Genomic DNA, 25278 nt, shown 5'->3' on the forward strand with positions numbered 1-25278 from the left:
TCTGTGCTCCTGGACATCCGCACGCCCCGCTTACCAACGCCCCACGCCAGCGCACTGCCCGAAGCCGTCTGCAGTTTGAGGTCACTGTGAGGTCACCACACCAGAGCCCGGCTATACTGCCGTAGCTTACGTCTGCCGGACAGTTCACATTAAAACACAACATGATTAAAGGAGGAGTTCACTTAAAGAAGCCCTAAAAAAAAAGTACGCTTGACAAGAAGCAGTAAGAGATAAGCTCGCAGTGGAGCTCCAGTTTTAGCTGATAGCGGTTAGCCTGTCCTGCAAACCTGTATTTGTTACCCTGGGAATTATTATTTTTAAAAAATCTCACTACAAATGCTTTTCCAAGATTTACCAGCACGACTACGAGGTCACAGATGTACACCCAACTGAAGTGTTTTATGACTGGATAACTGGCATGGCCACTGTTTGGAACTGGTTCACTTCCGGAACCATCCCAACTGCGTGGGGACAAATGGACAGTAAATCACTGGCTACGTTCATCCGTCAGCTGAGAGAGACGGCAGGAGGACGAGCTCGCTTATCGAGCGGAGACAGAAAAGCACGTTCATGTTCCAAAACATTACCAGCCTCCATTTTCACAACCAGCCAATGCTGAGAGCCGATTTGGTCGCTGCAGTACACGTCCTTTAACTTTAAGTGAGAAATACAGCTTTAGAGGAGGGGACTCCATGGACCAATCCAGGTGTAGGACAGAAGCAACAGAGACTTCAAATGCACGCAAAGAGCTGTGATCTGTGGTGATCTAGTGGCTCACTAACCCTCACGCGTGAGCACACACACACGCATACACACACACTCTCTCACACAAAGATACACCCACAGATAAACACACACACACACACACAGACACACTCACAAACACAAACACACAGACACACCCACAAACACGCAAACACACAGACACGCAGACAGAAAAACACGCACACATAGACACACCCATAGACAAACACACACACACACACACACACACACATTCATTCACAGTCCATCGCAGTCCAAGCCTTTGTTCCTTCAACTCCTTCAAAAGAGCCAAAATGTGTAAATGATAAAAGAAACCAGGTGGGCCTTAATATGTGTGCGTGTGCGTGTGTGCGTCTGTGTGAGTGTGTGTATGTGTGTCTGAGAGTGTGTTTGTGTATGTGTGTCTGCGAGTGTGTGTGCATGTGTGTGTGTCTGCGAGTGTGTGTGTGTATGTGTGTCTGAGAGCGTGTGTGCATGTGTGTGTGTGTGTCTGAGAGTGTGTGTGCATGTGTGCGTGTCTGCGAGTGTGTGTGTGTGTGTGTGTGTCTGAGAGCGTGTGTGCATGTGTGTGTGTAGGTAGCCGTTTGTGTTATACATCGTAAGTAGCTGAGGAGCCAAAGGGGCGGCACATAAACGCATTTAAAACAGAAATTAAAAAATGAGGAAGAATGGAATTAAACTCTGTGGTCTTTCTGTAAAGTGGGCGTGGTCTAAAGAAGCGGGCGTGGTCGGCGGAGGAGGTCTGTGCGGGTCCGCAGAGAGGGCGCAAATAGTTCAGTTCGGGGGGAGGGCGTGGCCGAAGGGCGTGGCGGGGGGGGGGCTTCGGGGGGAGGAGGAAGAGGGGGGCGGAGTAGGGCGTCAGGACTCCTCCGTCCCCGAGTCGTCCTCGTCGTCATAGCAGCAGTCCCCGTCCTCGTCCTCGTCCTCGTCCTCCAGGTCCTCGTCGTCATAGTAATCGTCGTAGAAGAGGTTGGAGCCCTCGTCGGTGGGCGGGGCCCGGGTTCGGACGCAGTACTCCGCCAGGGTGGTGGGCACCTTCACCCCGTCCCGCTCCGCCTCCGCTTTGGTGGCCAGCACCTGTTTCCTGGGAGACGGGAGGGGAAGAGAGGGGTGGTACTTCAGAACCAGACCAGTACAATAAACAATCTTTAGTGGAACGCAATCTCACAGAGACAAAGAGACTGTCTTCAGTGTTTGAGTCTTATTATGGACTTGAAAACTTGTTTTTTTATCTCTCAAGTAGAAAATATTAGCTTGTTCTAAGTTACTATTTGCTCGACAAGGTGAAATTGTCTCAGCCCATTAGCAAATCTTGAAACAAGTCAAATTCTCTCACCTCATTGGCAATCTCTATCTTAGTTAGGAAAGAAAAAAGTAATAGAAATAAGATTTTAAGTCTAATCAGAAACAAACTAAGAATACTAGCTGAGATGGACTTTTGTTTTTTTGGGGGGGGGGGGGGGCGGGGGGCGGAGTCAAGCGGTCACCTGATGATCTCGGCGTATTCGCGGTCCTTGCCCTTGCTGTCCCTCCACTTGCGGTACATGACGGAGGCGTCCACGTTGGCGGGAGAGAAGGTGTTGGGCTCGTTGAGCAGAGAAATCACGCTCAGCAGAATTGTTCTGGAGGGGAGAGAAAGGGGGGGGGGGGTCAGAGGTCAAACCGGGGCCAGCCAATCACGTGCGCCCTCTGTTAAGGGCATTTGCTGCCTCAGTGGATTATTGATCCCGGGAATGGCCTGGAAGCAACAGGCTGACCAATGGGCACAGGGCTGCTCACAATGCGCTGAGGCGGCGGTTTGGACTGACCAATGAGGCGCGAGTATCTGACTGAGGCACGAACAAAAAAAAAAAAGTTAAAAGACAAGTGTATTGACCACGTGGACAATAGCCATGTGCAACACAGCAACGGCTGAACGATTGGCTCAAAGACCACTTCTGAAAAGGCATCGATATCGGCCAGCTGTGCAAATGAAAAACACCGTGAAAGGGAGGGTTCGCTGCTCTGGAATTCAGCACCGAATCTCCACGCTTCAGCAGCCCGACACCACCAGTTTAGAAAAACATGTTTATCAAGAACAACAGGACAGGAAAGGGAGCTTTAACCAGCGATACCCGAGAGAGTACAGACAAATGAGTTTCAGTGAGCTATTACAGGTGAGTTTTAGTGAATAAGTACAGGTGAATAATAACAGGTGATTCGTTACAGGTGAGAAACTGGAGGTGAGTCAGTATAAGTGGGAGAGTATTGGTGACTGAACAGGTGGGTGAGTAATGCTCGTGGAGTATCGGTGAGTGAGCAAGTGTGAATAACTCTTGCCACTGATCTCCCTCTCTCTCTCTCTCTCCTCTCTCGCCCCTGATCTCCCTCTCTCTCCTATCTCGCCCCTGATCTCTCTCTCTCACTGTAAATATTTCTTGCCGCTGATCTCCCTCTCTCTCCTCTCTCGCCCCTGATCTCTCTCTCTCACTAAATATTTCTTGCCACTGATCTCCCTCTCTCTCCTCTCTCGCCCCTGATCTCCCTCTCTCTCCCTGGGCAGGAGCACGTGAGGCTATTTTTATTTACCGCTGTTGCCAAGCCAACAGGGAGCCCCAGTACAGCAATTATACCTGTCATGAGAGAGAGAGAGGGAATGGGGGGAGAGAGGGAAGGGGGGAGAGAGAGAGGAGAGAAAGAGAGAGGGAGGCAGGGAAAAAGAGGGGAAAGAGAGGTCGGGTAGGGAGAAAGAAAAAGGGGGAAGAAAAAGGGGAAGGAGAGGAGGGAGAGAGGGAGTGAGGGATGGAGAGAGAGAGAGGGGGGGTAGAGACCCAAACTACTCACGACAAAAAACAAATGAAGTATAACTGGCAATGAAAGAAAAGAAAGGCCCAAGTAATAAGAATGCACAGGCAGGCTTTAATAAAACACCTCTCCTGTGTTCAGACTAATCTGCCCGAATCTGCCAGAGCAGCAGACGTAAATGATTAATGTTTTATTTCAAACCGCAGATCAACGAAGCGTTCGCTGCCTCTCCCACCGGCTGGGGGGGGGGGGGGGGGGGGTGTTTAAAAACCCAGACAGAGTCGTCCGTCAGGAACATTTTATTTAAATGACCAGCCGGCTGTGAGGCGCGCCTCTCTGAACGAAGAGGGCGGGGCTGGAGCCTTCACCTGCGCCCGCTCCACAGGTACTGCTCCGATGGAGGAGGGGGGGGGGGAGAGGGAGGAGGGAGGGAGGAGAGGGGAGGGAAGGGGAGAGAGGATAGGGGACAGGAGGAGAGGGGAGGGGACGGGAGGAGAGGGGAGGGAAGGGGAGAGAGGATAGGGGACAGGAGGAGAGGGGAGGGGACGGGAGGAGAAGACAAAACGCAGGGGAAGGTAAAAAAGGGGGAGGGCTGAGTGTGGTGGGGAGAGAAGGAGGGATGAGTGTGGGGGGAGGAGGAGGGATGAGTGTGGGGTGGAAAGGGGGACGGATGGTTTTTGGGGAACATGGAGGGGTACCTGACGTTCTGTGTGGGGTTCCATCTCTCAGAGGGCAGCTCGCCGCTCTGGGGGTCGTCCACGGGGGGGTGGAGGATGGAGATGCACACGTCCCCGTTCTGCAGGAAGAGGCGGGGTTATGAGTCACCAGGACTGCTATTTCAGGCCTTAGCAACCAGGTGTGTTCGGCCTTAGAAACCAGGTGTATTACGCCTCAGAAACCAGGTACATTGGGCCTTAGAAACCAGGTGTGTTTGGCCTTAGAAACCAGGTGTGTCGGGCCTTAGAAACCAGGTGTGTTTGGACGTAGAAACCAGGTGTGTTAGACCTTAGAAACCAGATACGCTAAGTCTTAGAAACCAGGTGTGTTGGGCCTAAGACACCAGGTGTGTTGGGCCTAAGACACCAGGTGTGGGGCACTCTTCAAGCCAATCAGTGACTTTAATTCACCAGCAGCACATACTACGGTCCTGCAGGCTGGACTGTGGCACAGCCGGTCCACTCAAAGCCAGCAGCAGTGCTGGGTGTGTGTGTGTGAGGCGTTTACTGCGGGTGACGTTACCTCACCTCGTAAATGTTGGGGTGCCACATTTTGGTGAGGAATCGGAAGGCCGGGGGAGAGTAGGGGTAGTCGATGGGGAACTTGATCCGGGCCTGCGGGAGAGAGAGAGAGGGGAAGACGGCCGTCAGTAAGACCCAGAAGCGCTTCTCACCGCACCGAGGCCTGACCGTATCCGAACCGAGGCCTGACCGTATCCGAACCGAGGCCTGACCGTATCCGAACCGAGGCCTGACCGTATCCGAACCGAGGCCTGACCGTATCCGAACCGAGGCCTGACCGTATCCGCACCGAGGCCTGACCGTATCCGAACCGAGGCCTGACCGTATCCGCACCGAGGCCTGACCGTATCCGAACCGAGGCCTGACCGTATCTGAACCGAGGCCTGACCGTATCCGCACCGAGGCCTGACCGTATCCGAACCGAGGTCTGACCGTATCCGAACCGAGGTCTGACCGTATCCGAACCGAGGTCTGACCGTATCCGAACCGAGGTCTGACCGTATCCGAACCGAGGCCTGACCGTATCCGAACCGAGGCCTGACCGTATCCGAACCGAGGCCTGACCGTATCCGAACCGAGGCCTGACCGTATCCGCTACGGCACCGGAAGCGGCAGCGCGATCCGGTATTCACCAACTTCACCACGGCGGGCCGAAACACGCTACTGTGCCTCATGGGAATTGGAGGCATTGCGGCCAATATCACATCGAGCTGGTGGATATCATGAGTGAGCAGACAGACAGACAGGCGGCTAGTTGGAATTCCCCAGTATTCCAAAGCTAATTCCATTGCAGGACTTGGCAGCCATGTTTGTAGTCCACCCTGCCATCCGTTCAGTTTTGTCAGACCCCATCCAAAGAAAATATCACTTGTCAACAGCTTGTCAAACTTTTCTGAGAGGACACACATGGCATACAGTACTTCATAAATACATAACTTGTTATATTGCTTTTGAAGTTTCATTATAAGTTGCTGAACTATTTTTGTCAAGTGACGCAACGCTGGGGTTACAAAAATGATCTAATGAACCTGGTGTGAATTCGCAGGTGTGAATAAAGGGCTGTAAAACCAGGTGACCAGCAGCCGACTCTCGCTTGCACACCCCTGCAGAGCGGTCTCCATGGCGACCCCAGCGGCGATATCACAGCACGCCAGCTAAGCGCCACGGTCACCATGGTCACCACGCCCCAGAACCGGCTGCCGCCCTTTCCAGGCCTGAATAATCGCACCCCGATGTGCCCCGACGACCAGGTCAGATCGCCCTGCGCTACTCTGATCAGCGGGAACGAAGACGCGCGAGACCAGCCATCCAATCACACGAGGCCCGGGAGCCACGACGCATTCTCACATTTTAACACCCGTCTCCCGTTTTAGGAGAGAGAGAGAGAGAGAGAGAGAGTGAGAGAGAGCGAGAGAGAGAGAGAGAGAGAGAGAGAGATAGAGAGAGAGATGAGAGAGAGAGAGAGAGAGAGAGATAGAGAGATAGAGAGACAGAGAGAGAGAGAGAGAGAGAGCGAGAGAGCGAGAGAGACAGAGAGAGAGAGTGAGAGAGAGAGAGAGAGAGAGAGAGAGATGAGAGAGAGAGAGAGAGAGAGACAGAGACAGAGAGAGAGAGAGAGAGAGAGAGAGGGCCTAATGAAAGAACTCCACACAGAAAAGCTGACTGTTACCGCCCCCCCGGCACACGGGGCAGAAATAGACCTGGGGGTAGGACAGAGTGATTTACTGTGGAGAAACGGCAGAAGCTGTGATCGGACCGTGACACGGCCGTCAGTTCAGCGCTGATTCGCGTCACCTGATCACACAGAGGACGCAGAACAGGCCGCTGACTGTCGCTCTCTGTAATCGCGCATTTCACGGGAAACACGCCGACGAGTCTTTATGCTGCCTGGCGAAATGTTAGCGACCGTAAAAACCGCGCCAGAGCGGAAGGGGTTAACCCAGCAGGAAGAGGGGCCAGCGCGCTTCTCGCTAACGAAACCAAGTCACCTCAACACGCAGAGACACGCACATGCAACAGGCACGCTCACACACTCGCAGAAGTGCACACTTACACACACACACACACAGCATGTGCGTGCACACTCACACACACATTTGCGTGCACACACACACACGCACACGTGCGCGCACACACACATTCACATACACACACACACACACGCACACGTGCGCACACACACATTCGCATACACACACACACACACACACAGCTGTGGTAAATGCTGAAGTGTCAGGGTTGCAGAGGATCTGGGCAGAGCAAGGCGCCCCACGGTGTACAGAGCGGGGCGGGGGGGGCTGACAAATACTGACTAACTGGGAGGTCCGTGCCTGTACAGCTCCATGCACCCCCCCCCCCCGCAGAGACCTGGGAGGTCCGTGTCTGTACAGCTCCATGCACCCCCCCCTGCAGAGACCTGGGAGGTTCACACGCAGTAAAGAGGCACAGTTCACCTCAGCTTGTGCGAAGGGGGCCAGTAACCTCAAACCATGAGGGAAGTGGAGCCACTGACCTCAGTGTCACAGGCCAGCAACCAATCAGAAGCTCAGTACGGTGGGCCGACATACCACGTACACACACACACACGCACACAATCGCATTCACATGGCAGGCACACATGCGCACACACACACACACACACACGCCCACACACAAACACAGTCATACAAACAAAAACAATGGGCGACTAGTAGCCCGTCACAAACAGGCTGCGCGGTGAAATCCAGCTCTGATGCGATGGGCTCCTGGAATGCGCTGTGCAGTCACGGCACGCTGACGGATTTCAGACTTCAGTAAAGTTTCATCGGCGAGCCGCGGCATCACTGAACCAGCCGCACACGCAGTCTTCTGTCACCCAACCCCTGTGAAAGCTGAGCTACGAGCGCAGCTCTCCAGAAACGGGCTAATCAAAACACTGGCACTGGATCCCTGTAGGGGGTAACAGTATTGCATTTCAACACCTAATTACACAACCCCCTACCCCACACAAACTCCCTGTAGACACACTTATGCGAAGACATAGGCATGTACACACACACACACACACACACACTCAAATACATACACACACACACAGGAGAGCAGCACTCTCTCTCACAGGACTGCAAGACCCTCTCTCACAGAAGAGCAAGAGCAGGACCCACTTTCACAGGAGAGGAGGTCTTTCACAGACGGGACACGACAGCGAGAGACTGAACAAAAAGACTCAAAAGACAGGCACGTGGCGAATGGCAAGCCTGCTAGAACGTCCCGCCTCATTTATTTAACAAAGTACGGCGTTCCTCTGTAGACAAAAGCACGGGAACGAAACCTCTCCCGCGGGGAACGTCCTGCCAGCGAAACTCGGGAGTGAAACTAGTCTGTCCAGGTGTGGCAGAGCACGAAGAACAGCGAAAACACTGCTGATGAACCAGCAGAAAGGAATGAGCACGGGCAGAACCTGCGTCGCACGTTCCCCGTCTACAACAGTGCTTGTTTTCCTCTCTTTTTTTGCCATTTTTCTCCCCAATTTAGTCGTTATACCAATTCCCCCGTGTGTATCACAGTCCTGGTCAATGCGCTATCCTTCTGTCGATTTGGGGAGGGTGTAGACTACCACATGCCTCCTCCGATACACGTGGAGTCGCCAGCCGCTTCTTTTCACCTGACAGCGAGGAGTTTCAATGGGAGAGCGAAACGCGTGCGGAGGTTCACGCTATCTCCCCCATATCCCCGTCACTGCTGAAGAGGCGCCCCAACCAACCAGTAGGAGTCGCTAATACAATAATACAACGATCAGGAATCACACCCTCACCGGCTTCCCACCCGCGAACACTGCCAACTGTGCTCGTAGGAACGTCTGACCAAGCTGGAAGTACCGCTGCCGGGGATTGAACCCAGGTCTCTGCGGTGGTAGGCAAGTGCTTTTACCTCTACACTACCCAGACGGCCCTTGGACTTGTTTTCTCTGTCTGAAAATAAAAAATAAATAAATACAGCATACAGCAGTGAGCAAGCTGAGTCCAAATAATTACTGGAAATACCTTAACACATTAGAAACCAGAGGAGTTCCTGCAGATGATTGCATTTTCGAAGAATCATCCATTTTCTTCAACGTCCGGAACGAAATTGCTCTTTGATACGGTCGTGTGTTTTGGTTGGCAGGCGGCGTGATTCACAGTACATCCTCAGGAATGTTGTAATCACACACACATCAGGAGCTCTTGTGCTCTTTGACAGCAGGAGAGAACGTTCCGGAATAAGGCCAAACACCAGCAGCCCCCAGATGTCTGAAGAGCCAAAAATCATTATTTCCTGACTAATCACATCCCGCAATTCTCACTCAGGGTCTGTGAGCTTCTAACCGCACAGTACAACAACCAGAGTACTCACTCTCCATGATTCCACACTCAGTCTCCCATGATTCCACACTCAGTCTCCCATGATTCTACACTCACTCTCCCATGATTCCACACTCACTCTCCCATGATTCCACACTCACTCTCTCATGACTCATTGTCCCATGATTCCACACTCATTCTACCATGATTCCACACGCACTCCCATGATTCCACACTCACTCTCCCATGATTCCACACTCATTGTCCCATGATTCCACACTCACTCTCCCATGATTCCACACTCACTCTCCCATGATTCCACACTCACTCTCTCATGATTCCACATTCACTCTCCCATGATTCCACACTCACTGTCCCATGATTCCACACTCACTCTCCCATGATTCCAGCCTCATTTTCATCCCGTTTGGATTTCTGCACCAAATGCAAAATGCATGGTGCCCAACCTGCACGTCCCCTCCCTCCCTTTCCCTCCCTCCCTCCCCCCTCCACCATCTCCTCCTCCAGCAGAAACAGGCCCTCCTGCCTGCTGCCCCAGGTCTCTCTGAAGCGGGCCTCCCCCAGGGAGCCTGTGGAAGGAGCAGCAGCTCATCCAAAGCACCGAGGGTGACGGGTAAGAGGAGACGCATGAGGAGAACCCGTCACAGGGCTGAGCGTCTCTGGGAGAGGAGACGCAAACGCGCAACGCGAACGCGCTGCGTTCCTTACATGGGGGGGGGGGGGGGGGGGGGGGGCAGTGAATTACACAGCCTGCGTTTACCGCTGAGATGGATCCAGCGATAGGTCGTCTCACTAGCAGGGCACCGCGTGCTGAAAGCACAACTGTAAACACCTAAACAACCCCCCAAGAGGAAAGCCATTACATTCACACTCACACACACACACACACACACACACACATTCTCTCTCTCTCTCTCTCTCTCTCTCTCTCACACACACACACATACATACACTCACACTCACTCACACACACACATTCTCTCTCTCTCTCTCACACACACACATACACTCACACTCACTCATACACACACGACTCTCCTGCACAGACACAATTAAACTAATTACAGCATGACTACTAGGTCAACACAAGGATCACCAAGGATGACACACACACACACACACCACTCACACACACGCACACAACACACACACAGACAGAGAGACAGACAGACACACACACACACACACAGAGACAGACACTCACACACAGACAGACACTCACACACGCACACACACACACACACACAGACAGAGACAGACAGACACACACACACACACACAGAGACAGACACTCACACACAGACAGACAGACAGACACACACACACACACACACACAGACAGAGACAGACACTCACACACGCACACACACACACACACACACACTCACTCACTCACCTCTCAGCAGCTGCTGGCCTGTGCCGACACAGCCCAGACCTCCCGCCAGGGGCTGCATACTGCGCACCCATCGGCATCTCAAACCAGGAGGGCTGACCTGGGATCAGTTTCCCCTCGGCAATGTCCCAACCGCATACATTACGAGCAACAAGCCCAAACTGATCTTAGATCAGCACGCCTACTCCTACCCCTACCTTACAAAACATGCACCCTGGGGTTTACTGTCATACTGCAAAGCATGAACCGGCTTGCAGGGATGTTCCAAATAACACAGGGTGTGCTGCTTTCCACTGAAGGCTCAGCTCGTTTCACTTGAGCTGGACACCTTTAACTGCTACAATACGGGTCTTACAGGATCAACGCAAAATGGCATAATACTCCCGAACCTTGGGTTTGCCAGTTCCAACGTCACCAGAGGGACGGAAAGCCTTTTTGTGTTGTACACACTAGTGCTCGCTGCAGTGCACGCCCACTTACATTATGTCGATAAGCAGCGAGCGCAGTCTGTACCGACGGAACTCTTCGTACTGAAACTCCGTGTCCTGAGTGCTGAGGTGCATCGCAGCGCTCATTTCCAAGAACCGCGAACGCGATTCATTTTTACCCTCCATTAAAACAGCACTCAGGCGTTCGTTTGCCTTCCGCGGACGCATCAAAGTGAACGCTGTCTGAAAGGCCGATTAAGACACAGTCACCGAGAACCACTCACTGAAATTGAAAGTTACTGTCCTCAGAGGCCATTTTTAACCGCAGTCTTTAAGATTTCCTTCACTTAACCATCTCCAAGGGGACATTTCTCTTGGGTGCGTTAAACGTCACCCAGCCATTACAGCCACCCAACGCATGTGCGCTTATTGCACACGAGTCTCTTCCATCGGATCACATTCGTTTCATATGAACAGTACCTCACGCACTTCACCCCCAACCCAGTCCCTACCGACCGTCGTTAAGGAATTTGATTGACGGGGGGATAAAGGGGTACTTGTATCTGTTGAGAGAGCAGGGGAGGGGTCCGAGCCTGGCAGATGAAGACATGCCATTAGATTTAGCAAAGCTACTGTACTCCAGCACAGCCATAAAGGGCCAGTCATTTTCACACCCAATATAACGCGGCGAAATACTGTGACAACACTGACATGTCCACCGATCTTTACATTCAGCGCTGGGAAGGGGCGATAAAAACCAGCGTTTAATGAAGCCTGTCTGTGAGCTTTATTAGGCCCTCTAAAAGCATCGCCAGCTTCCAGCCAATTATTTTGGCTGGTGCAGTAAGACTGTCTGAACAGACATAACAGCATTTTTAAAATGAGCATTTTTTTTTTTTTTTTGAGTGGAAATGTTCTTGCTCAAGCATGTCGTGCGGTAGTTTAGTTACTCCGCCTGACGGTGTTGCGTACGTGGCTGCGGTGCGAACCCAAAATACTCCCACCGTATTTCAGAATAATGAGATTCAGTCACATTTCTCACTGAAGGGAGTGGACAATGGCATCATAACATAGAACACTGGAAACAATAAAACGTCATAAAAACATGTACATGCCGATCTAGAAATGTCAGTGAACAAGTTCATCGATACTCTGAACACTGACACACAAGCATGACCTCTACAATGAAAAAAACAACCCTCTACAATGCAATAGCTCTCTACAGGGCCTTTTAAAAACACTTCTCCATTGGTTGTGAATTAACCCTAAAGTGGCCCGGCTATTGAGGGCCAATGGTTTAAGAGAGACAACAATCCTGTTCCTTGCTGTTTTTTTACCTCTACATGTCAATACGTGAAGCCAGGCTGGGTAAGAGCAGCGATTCTTGGGGAGGCCAAATTCAATTCCTTTGCGATACGAGATGACCCGGGTTACACTAGAAACTGCAGTCTTTCCCTGAACCTCTGGGGCGAGACGAACATTTCACAGGGCAGCCCGGAGAAGCTTTTACGATTCAAGATGAATGAAAAGTGGCTTTGAACGAGCAGGAGAAATAACAGAAAGGGTTCCCCGAACTCTGACGTGGGAACGGTTTAAGTTTGCAAATGACAATCATGTAAAAAAAAGCTAGCGCCAATCGGCAAACCCAGTACTGATTGGGGACACACATTTTGGATTTAATTTATTTACAGTCCACAGCACCAGGCAAATACCTGTACGGCAACAACTAATTCCGAAAGTTTAAGTGGCTAGAAATGGCTCAAAAGGTTTAGTCATTTTTGTAAACATTAGACACACAGAAGGAAACAAGAGACCTCAAGAGGAGGAGTTTTAGTTTTAAAGCAGCCAACGCTCATACGCTTGCTCTCTCTCTCTGTCTCGCTATGGAATGAGTCCGTGAGCAGGGTGTGGCCACTAGGAGGCGACACGCAAAACAATCACCAGTATTCTCCACATGCAACTACTGTTTTTAACTGAACACACCGTGTGTACGGTTACATATATGTCAATACTACACTAAATACTGTAATCATAGGAGGCACTAAATGCCAGTTTCTGATGGACCAGAGGATGCTCTAACACTCATGCAGGCACATTCTTTCGAATAAAGAGTAACTAGCTGAGTCAAAGTCTAATTCCCCCAACTGGATCTGCCCAAAAATATTTACCCACAGTCTGCCCCAATAGGAATATGCAAACCGTTAGCTATGTGTTACCAGTCCTCCAAGTAGCTATGTGGGGAAAAAAATAAATACAAAGGGCCATTTTTCCACAGCAGAAAACTGCGGAAAAAAGGAAAGCAAAGGCACGACTGGCATTTGAACACGACGTCCGTTTGTTTTCAAAACTGCACTCTGTCCAACTGTCGCCCTGCTAGCTCTGCTGGCGTGCCACAGGTCAATGTGGAGCACACGGGCAAAGCGGAGGCGCTGACGCTAACCGGCTTTGTGGAACGAGGAACAGGGGAGGGGCTTTTCCTCCACGCGCGCCGACGGTAAACGGACACGCGTGACGAGCGTCGTCCGTCCCTTCCCGCTCGCCACGAATCGAAATTGATTAATTACCGTTGGAAACGTCACTCAAACTCAACAAATTGTCCGCTTGTGTTACGTGCGATTCTGTCCCCTGCAAGCCCGAGCTGAACCGACTGTAAATGCAATCACGACCGCAGCGGTCCTCAAGTCAAACAGCAGCACGACCCCTCGCCACTTTCAGAGGTCCACCGCCGGCTTTAATCAGCCTGATGACCCACTGCTTAACAACGAGGGAGGGGCACGGGAGGGGGGGCGGGGGGGCTGCAGGTGACCTCTGATGCTGCTGCACTGGTTCCAAGGTCAAGCACTCCTGTAGAGTGTTCCACAATGAAGACACAAAGTGTCTGTCCGTGTCCGACCGCGCATGCTCCACCACGCCAGTCGTAATGAATCAGACCGGAGAGGGGGGATCAAGGCCACAGATCGTACACACGCCCACGGGTAAAAACTGAGGGGGCGACACCCGCTACATCAGGGGTGCGCAACGAGGGCCGGTGCGTTTCGGGACTTCCTGGCAACTTCAGCTCTTAATAATTTAACTAGCTTACTAAATTACTAATGGCTAAAAATTTCACGTGGCGAAAAGCATAACTGTTGGAGACATGACTATGGTTTGATACAGGGGTTAACCATTGTTGGAGTATCACTCGCTGTTTCGAGAACTAAGCCTGGGCAACTGGTTGGAACAAAAAAATTCAAAAAAATAAAAAACATGCACTAGTCAGGATGGATGTCTACTCAATAGAAATAACAGCATGGAAATCAATAATGAGTACGAACCGCTCCAGACATTTTGTGATCATTATTATGCAATAACTGCTTAATCAAAGAACTAGCCTACATAATGTCGACTTCAGGACAACTTAAGTGTTTTTTTTGGGCCAGCACCAGTTTAGTTAATTTTGGCATTATTTAAATAATCCAGTACTTGGATTAGCCTAATTTACACATTTTTGGTGTGTAAAGCAGTTAACTGCACTTATATTTTCCCCGTTTCAGACAGGTGGAATAGGACCAAAATGGCCCTGACGATTTGCTAAATCGCTGAACACACTAAGTTGCGTTCCGGCATTTCAAATTCATGTCAATCACGCGAGAGGTGGACCCCGGCATGGGCACACGAGGCTCCTCTCTGCTCCGATTGGCTCTTACAGATCGCCACTGCCGAAACGTCACCATTGGTCAGTTTGAAAGGCATAACGTCTGAGTAGGCAAGCACTAGCAGAACACCGTGTGTTCAGTAAGAATGGGGGGGTGGGGGGATGATCTGCCATTCACCATGGAAAATGAGAGACCGTCCAGCACCAGGAATTATGTACGGATATAATTAGAGAAAATGCAGCAACAGCTGCCCCACAGACAGATGCATTATTTCCACCTTTTCTGCATCGTTTTTTTAAATTTTTTTAATTCAGTCGTTCATAGACGTTAAACCGCTCAGCAATGCTACATTCTATCATATTTTACTGCCTGTTGCCATGGCACCCGCACCCGACGGAGACAGGGACAACCCTGCGCACAGAGACCCTTCCCAGGCTGCACTGCTGGAAATAATGAGCCCTGCCAGGGGCCTGTGCCATAAAGCAGGATCTCTGAGTTAGCCGGATAGCTGCACCAAGTAAAACCCGGAACCCCTTCCAATTCTGGAACATGGAGTGTAGTAAAACAAAAAAGCCGTTCCAGGTTTTACACTATGCAGTTAATCCAGCTAACTCTGCAATCCAGCTTTGTGGAACAGGCCCCAGGTATCAGCTGACAGGGCAAAGCCCGTCTCATCCCTCAACAGCGCCCCCTGTGGTCAACCCTGCTGCGCGTGTAGTACGAACCTGCAGAGCGATTACTGTGCGACCTAGCTGGTACAGGGACAAGCAATCTGTGCTTGCATGCCTATGCCCGATTTTACACAGGACATTACGGTGATGGGACAGGCCCACAAATACAGTGACTTCAGCGAAAGGACTGCGATGGCTGGTTCCTGGCATCTGTCTGTCCAGAAACCGCTCAAGTGTATGTGCATGTTCAATTATGACCATGACAGCACCTGTATTTCACCTGGTTCTGTGATTAATGACGGCTACGTAGCAGCTGCACTCCAGGCCCGTAAATCACACCAGTCAGCACTAGAAAAAGAAAATAATCAGCCAATTTTCTGTGCCAAACCTTAACCCTTTATTGGGTAGTGCATGACTGACAGACTGGCCAAAATCCAAGCAACTCTAACCACTAATTTACAGCCCACATAAAACGGCTCATGAAGTTCCCAACGAAATGTGGCCCGTTAGTCACAGATGACAGGCAGATTTCACTGGCGAAAAAAAACCTGAAAAATGAAAGCCCTTCAAACAGGCGTATCAGAACAACAAATAGGCTTGAATGGAATTAACCGTTCTGCAGAAAGAAAGATCCCGGGACCATATGCTCCGCATGACTTTGGTTTTCATTATGAACGCCCCCCCCCCTGATCAGCATTTCATGAACACAAGACTACGCGGCTGCGATTCACAAAAGCACAGCTTCACGTAAATATTGTAGCTGAGAAGACGATGGTCCAAATTTAGACAAACGGTTACAGCAGCGGGGGGCCGTGGGACACGGGGGGGGGGGGGGGGGGGGGGGGGGGGAGTCACTGCATTGCTACGGGTTCCACATGCAAGCTGTGCATTCCACAACAAACAATGGAATCTCACACACACAGGCCCACACACACACACACACACACACACACACACACACACATAGGCGTACACACAAGTGCACACACACACACACAGGCGCATACACACACACGCACACACACACACACAGGCGTACACACAAGTGCACACACACACACACACACACACAGGCGCATACACACACACGCACACACAGGCGCATACACACACACGCACAAGCACACACACAGGCGTACACACAGGCGCACACACACACACACAGGCGTACACACAGGCGCACACACACACACACACAGGCGTACACACAGGCGTACACACAGGCACACACACACAGGCACACACACACATGCTCATACACACACACATGCACACACATGCTAGGGCCAACTCTCACAGAAAGGGCTTTTTCCAGGCCGTGAAAGGGACAAGGACAAAAATCCTAGGGGCCCAGGGTCTGTTCTCCAGTGTTAATGTAGCAATTAAGAGAGCTTGAGCCCACTTTAAAGACACTCAGTGAGGAAAGGGCAATGCCCTGCCTGGTCCTCTGGTCTCACAGCAAGAGGCACTGGAATAAGTCAGCAACCGGGAGAGCGGCCATGCTGTATGGAGAGTACACGTTTTCACAGGCTCGGCATAATACTTAGGAAACTGGGCTTGTAAATTTGGAGGTTTGAATGCCCAAGGGGGCGGGGGGGGCTTGGCATGCCATTGTAACCTCGTGCAGGTTACTAAACCTGGATTGCTTCAGTAAATATCCAACTCTATAAAGGGTTTGTAAAAATGTCATCTATGAAGCCGTCTATATCCTTCGGGAGAAAAGCGCCCGCTGACGCTGTTCAATGTAAAAGGACTGCACGCCGACGCTGCTTAATGTAAAAGGACTGCACGCCGACGCTGCTTAATGTAAAAGGACTGCGTTATAAAAAAACAGTCAGGGTATTTTACACTTCATTTGACCGTATAAGGCATGCTAAATACCCCCTCGGGCAGAGTGCATATACTGGGAATACGCGATTATTATGAACTACTGCTCAAACAGGTTATTTTCCTTCAGCTTCCAAGAAAGAAGCTGCGACGCACTGAACACTGCTTAACGCGTAACAAAAAAGAAAACGAAGACGCATACCTTGAACTTAAATCATCCTGACCTACTTTCGGCATACGTCTACCTTCAGGAACGGATCCTGGTCCGTTTCTGTCATCACCGAATGCACACAGCCTTGGTATAAGCGATGCAAATGTATTCACACCCTTCAAACAACACCTATACCACAAACAGTCGCTAAATATGGTGCAAACAACCAGACACGAAGGGCACGTCAGTTCACAGTTCATCAGTCATGAAGTCATCGATTATGCCGATTTCGAACTGTTTAAGCTGCCACCTACAATGATTCATCCTGTAACCACTAACGAAGGTGTCCACCACGGACAAAACACTTATCCATATTGGCTACACAACGCCTCCTGCACACAATTGACTCATATTTACAATGGAACTGTCGGTGAGGCTACCATTAGTATCCTTTACGCTTTGTTGACATATTATATTTTATTCGCGACATATTATATTTTATTCGCGAGCTACCGCACGCTATTTTGACATTCCTGATATTGAAATATACCTCCACAACTAGCTTGGTCCATGTTTTGTGTAAATAGACCGTGTGACAGAAGGGGAAAGCGGAACACGCGCTTGTCTAATTAACCCATTAAAGCCCGGCTATTGTACCTTACGCCGAGACCTAATTGTGACACAGACTCCACCGCAAAGGGAGAGTCGGGTTGAATTGAGGAAACAAATAATAGACAAATGGCAGAAGTATGAGGCGTGTACCCTACTGTACACCACCCTTCTGTTGCCAGGCAAAACAGACGACATGCAAATTTTATCACAGGGATCACATACGGCTGGCTAGCAAGCTACCCAAAACCCAGGAAACAAAGAAGATTGACAATCTACCTCCACTATCAATACTGTACACCACATGAGTCACTACGAACAACAGGGCTAATAAGAACACATGGCTTACAGATTGTGTCGAATATACATTCGTTTTCAAGATAGCCAGCTACATACATAGTGATTGACCAAAATAAATGCTAGGGAAACATATGTATGGTCTTCCATATGTTTCGGCATCAATAAAACCTGCGATTTAGACCCTAGAAACGAGCTAGTAGGCGAAGGAAACAACGAGACACCAGTTATTGTGTATCGATGTCATCACATTACCTTCAAGTTTGTTGACACATTCTGAGCAAAAAACAGTAAGTTTGTTGCTACGGTAACTAAAGTCAAGGTCTAGAAAGTCTGCGTTAAACAGACAAATTCCAGAAAAATACATAAGACGACTGGCAGGATACAATTAATCAGAAATAGTTAGCTAACTAATTACCGGTTAGCTTAACACTATACATTATTTGGTAATTGGCAAGTAATATTAATTGCTGAGAAGCTGTTAAATATCCACAAAATAATTCGGGATTTCACCAATGATATTTTATATTTCATGGTTTAACTGCCAGTGTATGGATCTTCAACCTTAGACTAGTCTTTTGAAGATAGAACCCTGAGCCAGAACAAAAGAATTAGGTTCGTGAGACACAGACGCAGTCGTATTGTGCAAATGGTTAAACAGATAAACTTGGCGCAAACCAGATTTTTACAGATAATGCCATTGGTTCAGAAAGTCGCCAACTTAGTCTGTTTAAAAGCAAGAATGACCACGAAAGTCACCGTGGCAAAGAAAGATATGCGGTCTTGTTACGCCAAGTATCGACGAGCTCGCAGACTGAAAACAAATGCTAGCTAGCTGCTGCCAAGCTAAATCGATTGGCTAGCCAGCTAGCGAGTTCAGTTAATTGTCTATTCAAATTTGACAGTTCACTTGACTAATATTTTGACAACGGTGTGATATTGGAATTCCTGCGATGGTTAAAATAGACTAAATTAATTGTATTTGGCGAACAATGCATTTCACTGAAAACAAATGGAACAAAGCAAAACGAATACAGACAGTAGCTAGCTTTATCAACAACAAAGTACAGCCATCAGACTAGCTATGACGTTTCCCAACTTCCAAACTCATAACTACTCAAAAACCAAAGTCAATAATTTCCAGGAAGCAGTACTAGCCAACAATAAAATAAAAACCAGCAATTTCACAATAGCTACTCAAGTCCCTATTTGGCAAGGGGTTTTGCTAAAACGCTAGCCAGCTGGCTAACTGGCTAAACATAATAGTTGAGGTCCAAGACAAAATAATGAACATATTAGCTAGAAAATTCGCCGTTTCGTTGGTTTGTTAACAATAAAGCACATTACAAACAGTACTGTCTAGCTAGCTATCCGCCACTTGCCAAATATGTACTTAAGTTAATCAACAAAAAGTTCATGTCGCTAGCTGCTATCTTACTAGCTCGTCAGTTACACACTAAGCACTTAGATTGATAAGTACGCCAAATAACTAACAATACTCACCTTAAAATACCCCCCTTCGTAGTGGGTATTGGAGGTCCAAAGATTGCTACTTCCCAGTTATACAAGTCCGATTCGTCCACCAAAGTTATTTTGAACCCTTCAACTGGCTCTTCTTGAAGACTTTTCATTTCAAGCATTAATGCCTTTTGGGAACTCGCTACATGATGATGTCCATGTTGAGCCATATTCAGCTACGACCTGGCTAAATAAATATCCCGTTGCTTTTGTAAAACAGCTAGTTATGTATCTACAGAGTTAAATCAACAAGACCGAAAAAGCTTATTGTTCTGAGGGCACGTTTGTTCCCGACGTTTAGTTTACAGTGTCTTCCACAAAGATAAAACAAACCCGTAAATCATTCGTTGACAACTCAAAAACCCGTCGAAGCTAGAGCTTTGCTGTACTCACGAATCTGTCGTCGGCGTTCTTCGTTGTTTAGCTCTTAAGTTAACTAGCTAAACGTGTTTGGAACTACTCCGAACCAGATTCCAACAACTATGATTAAAATATGTAATCGGGGCAGAAATAAAGTAAACAACAAAAATAAATAAATAAATGAACGGACGTCCGGCTGGGTGGAGAAATCTCTCCCTCCTCAATTTGCAGCTGCTACAATGTGTCGATCTATGTGTCCCCTGCAACCAGAACCAAGTAGCCAATAAGATTCGTCATAGTGCTTTATGGGAATTGTAGTTTTATAAAAACTGCACTGCCAGCTCCCGAGCTAGTAACCACAGTAAACAGTGCCTAAACACCACGTAAACAACTAGCTACGCTATGCTCTGCTATTATATTTTATTATAACAGAGCTGTAGGCCCTGCTTGAGAAAACTGCACCATAGGGGACAGTCAACTTGGATTTAAAAGAGTACTGTGGTATTCTTCTAAGAAAACAAAAAAAAACAAAAAAACATTCATATTATTAAGACTGAAGTGCCAAAGATAAAGGTATTAACAGCACCAAAACATTCATAGAATTGTCAATGAGTTGTATGCAAAACATAAGCATAGTTTCAGTGCCAATGTAGTTAGTCAGTTTGGGAGCAGTTTTTTTTATTTTTTAAATGTCCTGGTATGTGGTATTTTAGCAGTAAAGGCCAAGGAAAATATCTTATTCTTATTAACATTCATCCAATACATAAATTTTAACTCCATTGGGATAACATTTTTAGGTCAGTTGCTCAGACAAGATGTACTCTTTCTACATTGCCAAATGCTTTTTTAACATCAGTTAATACACAATACAACAGGTGTGATCTACCATCTGAGAAGGAAGGCAGAACATGGTCTCATTTCCTTTCAGCATAAACCTGTGAAAATAATGCTTTTGTAAGGATACAGACTCACGATTAAAAACATTCTAAATGCTAAGAGCAAAGTTGTCTGAAAGGTGTAGCCACGTATTGCTCAACCACCTAAATTTATTACGTTTTATGTGGAAAGACCAGAGGGCTCCCTGTGGTGAAATAGCAGGCGTAGATTACAAGCCCAAACTGGAAGGACAGCTCACAAACAAAAAAGAGCTGTAAGCACCGAGCAGACATGTGCCAAGGGGTTAGCAGGCTCTCACTGCTACCACGGAGAAACGGGCAACTCTTTTTCACACGGAAAATACACAGGGGTGTCCAATTTTATCTGAACAGGGGGTGCGGGTTTTTAGCCCATCACTAAGACACTTGATTCAACTAATTAATTATTCATGGCCTTCAATAAAGGCCTTGGTAAGTAGAATCGGGGGGGTATTTCACAAAGCAGGATTGTCAAGCTATCTGGATAACTCCTTTATTATTTTATTTTTTTTTTTTACTTCAGTCCATTTTCCACATTTGGGAGGGTTTTACTCAGTGCAGTTATCCAGCTAATTCAGTAATGCTGCTTTGCGAAACAAGACCCAGGTGTCTTGGTGCTGGGCTGAAAACAAAATGATTCCTTCAGGAGTGATTATCATTATGTTCAGGGAAATTTCTGTCAGGCAACAGTATTTTCCCATAATATGCTGAGGCACCGGAATGGGGAGCAAAAAAAAAAAAAAAGCCCAAAAACAAATTATAGTTCTAACCACTAAATGTTCTTCCGGGATAATACGGGAAACAATTGCCTTCTTCAACTGGTGTTACTGAAATAAAAGTCAGATGACAATGTTGTGCTTGTATTTTGGCGTTTAGGTTTAAGTCCTGCACATCTGTGACTTTTGGTTATCAGACTTTAGCACATAAAAAATAAAATTTCAATTAATTTCTACAATTTTGTCAGAAATTGTACGTTAAAGGAAAAAAAAAAAAACATTTCTACAAAATCAGATTCAGTCTGATCAAAAGTTAAATGAGCAATATCAAGTAATATATGGTGTTAAATGTGTAAATGTATAACCAGTAACAAAAATTTCCATCAAGCACACAGATCTTTTCACCTAAAGACTTGTACTTCTATCCGGTTCATATTTACTTCCCTTCCTGTTACAACAGGGAATATTGAAAGTGTTGCAAATGATTTCTCTGAAATTCTTATTGCACGTGATCAGGAAGTCAAGCAATCCCGCTCTGTGATTGGCTCTGGCTGAAGTCTGCTTGGAAACAGCCGATCGTGATTCGGAACTGGGAGGGAGAAGGTTCCGGACAATGTCCTCTCAGGAGCGCCAGGTGTACAGAGGGGGCGGATCTTCTGAGCTGACCATCTGGTAATCAGCTACAGTCAGTTCAACCTGCCGTGGCCTTTCGAGATGAACAAAGGACAGTAATTATCTGTGTCAGCGTGTGTGTGTGTGTGTGTGTGTGTGTGTGTGTGTGCTCTCACACACAATGACTGCTGGTGTGAATGCTTCGCTGGCAGTTGGCCAGTGCCTGGAGGGGGGTTATAGGATCCGACCCCTTTACAGTTGTCCGACATCCGACAACAGTGACATTTAGCCCAATACAAACGGTTTCACACAGGCAGACTAACAGAAGGCATTGGGATCCATTACCTCCTCAGCTCCATTTGAATCGACAAGCAAGAACCACACATGCATGCAAAAAAAAACACTAACCTACAGACAGAAAAAAACACCCCATATGAGACAATGCATATACTTGGCAGGGAAAAATGGCACACAACCATACACAAAAATGATTATATTTGAGACACAAGAAAATAATTACTTCAATAAAAAGATGGTTTCTTCGCATCATATGTTGGATTTTATTGGTTCACCTTTACACGAGACTACAGCAGCTCATAACTCTCATTTGCGTAGACTTCTCTCTCCGTAACAAGGAATGTCAACAGTAAAGTACTCCTTCCTTACGTATTTTTTTTCCTTCGTTTGTTTCTCATAAACATGTTCCATCATACAGCTGGAAAAACAGGAAAAAAAAAAGGAATCTCACGGGATCTTTGTCTTGACAAAAATGCGTAAGAACAACAGGAGCATATTCTAGTCTTACAAGCCAAATCCAGCGAGAAATATATTCACCACGTTTTACTGGAAGACACCTTAACACTAGGAGCGCTGTGACAGGTCATTTGACCTGTCACTGAGATATTTCGGAGTTTAGGATTTTTTTCATTTAGTTACTAGCAAGCTACATCATCCGCATTCACTGACTTTTCCTAAATATTTGTTCTTTACGTACCAGCGTAGTAGGAATGTCAAATTCCCGTTTGGAAAATGTTAAAAGCACCTTATTTCACTTCCGTGTGTGTTATAACAGTGTTGTTAAATTACGGCCGTCTTCAGACTAAGGAGTCAGTTTTCCTTCACCACACCAGGAGGCGCAAGGATATACTTTTCATCGCGGTGGACACGCATTTATATTTGTACGAATGTTTTATTTATTTTGTTATTAGAAATATTTGTTTATGTTTATTTTGAATAATACATTATATAATGTTTTAAATATGTGATCTTAAAAAATATTTTTATAGGCTATTGCGTTCGTTTTGTGATCATTTGTTTATGCCTATGCCTTTCCCTTGTGTTCTGAAATCATAGCCCTACATTTTATTTTTACAGTTATTATACAAGTGGAAATTTCTAAATAAGGGTTAAAATAAAATTGATCCGTCTTCAAATGCATAAACAAATTTTTTTTTTTCAATTTTATGCATTATCATTCTCGTGCACAATGGCTGCATGCGACACGTTCACGTACAACAACAATGCTGCGTATGATATTGAAAAAACTAAATCTAAGCTAAAGAAACGACTACAATATAACAAGATAAAAATATATTCGAAGCGCTATTTGTTTCGGCTGTTAATTTGTTTATTCATAGAATATTACAGTGAATACGTCTTTTTGTAGGCCAACCCGGACGTTTCTTCCGCCATGGGTTCCCTCGGCAGATTGCCAATGCATTTTTCCAATAGGGATTTAGTTTTCTTCCGAAAATAAGACCTATGCTTAATTTATGCCTAAAACAGTTTCACGTTTTGTTTTACGAGTTCTATGGGTTCGCCGCTCACTCACGCTTAGCGTTCGACGCTCAGCGTGCATGCGAGCTAGTAAAACAAGAGTGGTTATTGCAAAAATGTGACCGCTCTTGTAGTTTCAATATAGAAACTTAGCCTACTTTTCAAAAGCACATGACAGCTTAGAAATCCACGGTTGACAAACAATCGTGAAGCTCATTTAGGCTTACGTTCACCACAAACCTTACTTTCGGCAGAAAACTAAATCCCCACGGGAGAAATCTGATGAGAACCCAATGCCAACTTACTTCCGGGTTTTAGGACTACAAACTGTAACACTATTGCAAAAACAATCTAAAATAAAGAAACCACTACAATACAGCATGATAAAAATATATTTGAATCATAGCGTAGTTTGTTAGTTTATAGTTAGTCATGGTTTGTTTCGGCTGTTAATTAGTTTATTTATAGAGTGTTTCAGTGAAGACGTCTTTTTGTACACCAACTCGGACGTTTCTTCTGCCATCGGTTCCCTCGGCAAATTTCCTATGCATTTATCCCAGACGGATTACGTTTATTTAGTGCACTTGTTATCAGTGGACTTTCTGTGAGTTCTGATCAAGCATGCATTGCTCGTTGATGTATACACACACACACACACACACACACAATATGCTAAAAAAAATTATAGCTGTATCATATCCTATTTTCTGTGAGGTAAAAATGTGACGTGACACATTTGGCTTTTGAGGGACCAGGAAATAGGGGACATTCGTTTCAGGGAGTAAAGGTTTTGGGGGGAAAAAATCATTGTGGAAGCACGCGAGTGGTGACACGATGTCCGGTTAGGCTAGGCTTTGCAGTTGCTATTATGTATAACTCCACAATTTTTTAAAAACATAGTATTAACCTTTAGGCTACTTGAGAGAACAATAAATGTAACTATTACATAGCCTACAATCAAAAATGATTTCTCAAATGTGAAGTGTCTTGTGATGTGTTCGTGTGGTGTATGCTGTTATTCCGTTGAGTAAACTAGTAATAAAAATCTTTTTTTAAAAACAGTAAACTAAATAGAAAAAAAAGAATAAAAATGTAGAAAAAAGTATAAGCAAGAGCGAGAGATTGTTGCGTAACTAAAAGTAATACAAGGCATACTTTGTAGCGTAACTAATTACGGCTAAGCAAAATACTTGTATTATTTTTGAGTAGGCTAACATAACATAATAATATTATGTGCCGGACAA

General features: G+C 47.1%; 1 protein-coding gene across 1 annotated transcript; it reads right to left on the reverse strand.

Moving 5' to 3' along the window:
* Window positions 1-1253: 1253 nt before the first annotated feature.
* Window positions 1254-20255, reverse strand: LOC118226152 (ubiquitin-conjugating enzyme E2 R2-like). The gene is given in 6 exon segments (XM_035415533.1): window positions 1254-1849; window positions 2253-2387; window positions 4248-4345; window positions 4794-4880; window positions 19642-19670; window positions 19673-20255. Coding segments are annotated over 6 exon segments (729 nt in total). The 5' UTR covers window positions 19827-20255; the 3' UTR covers window positions 1254-1623.
* Between the last annotated feature and the right edge of the window lie 5023 nt (window positions 20256-25278).

The sequence above is a fragment of the Anguilla anguilla genome, chromosome 4 (assembly GCF_013347855.1).
Source record: "Anguilla anguilla isolate fAngAng1 chromosome 4, fAngAng1.pri, whole genome shotgun sequence".
In the NCBI taxonomy this organism is placed as follows: domain Eukaryota; kingdom Metazoa; phylum Chordata; class Actinopteri; order Anguilliformes; family Anguillidae; genus Anguilla; species Anguilla anguilla.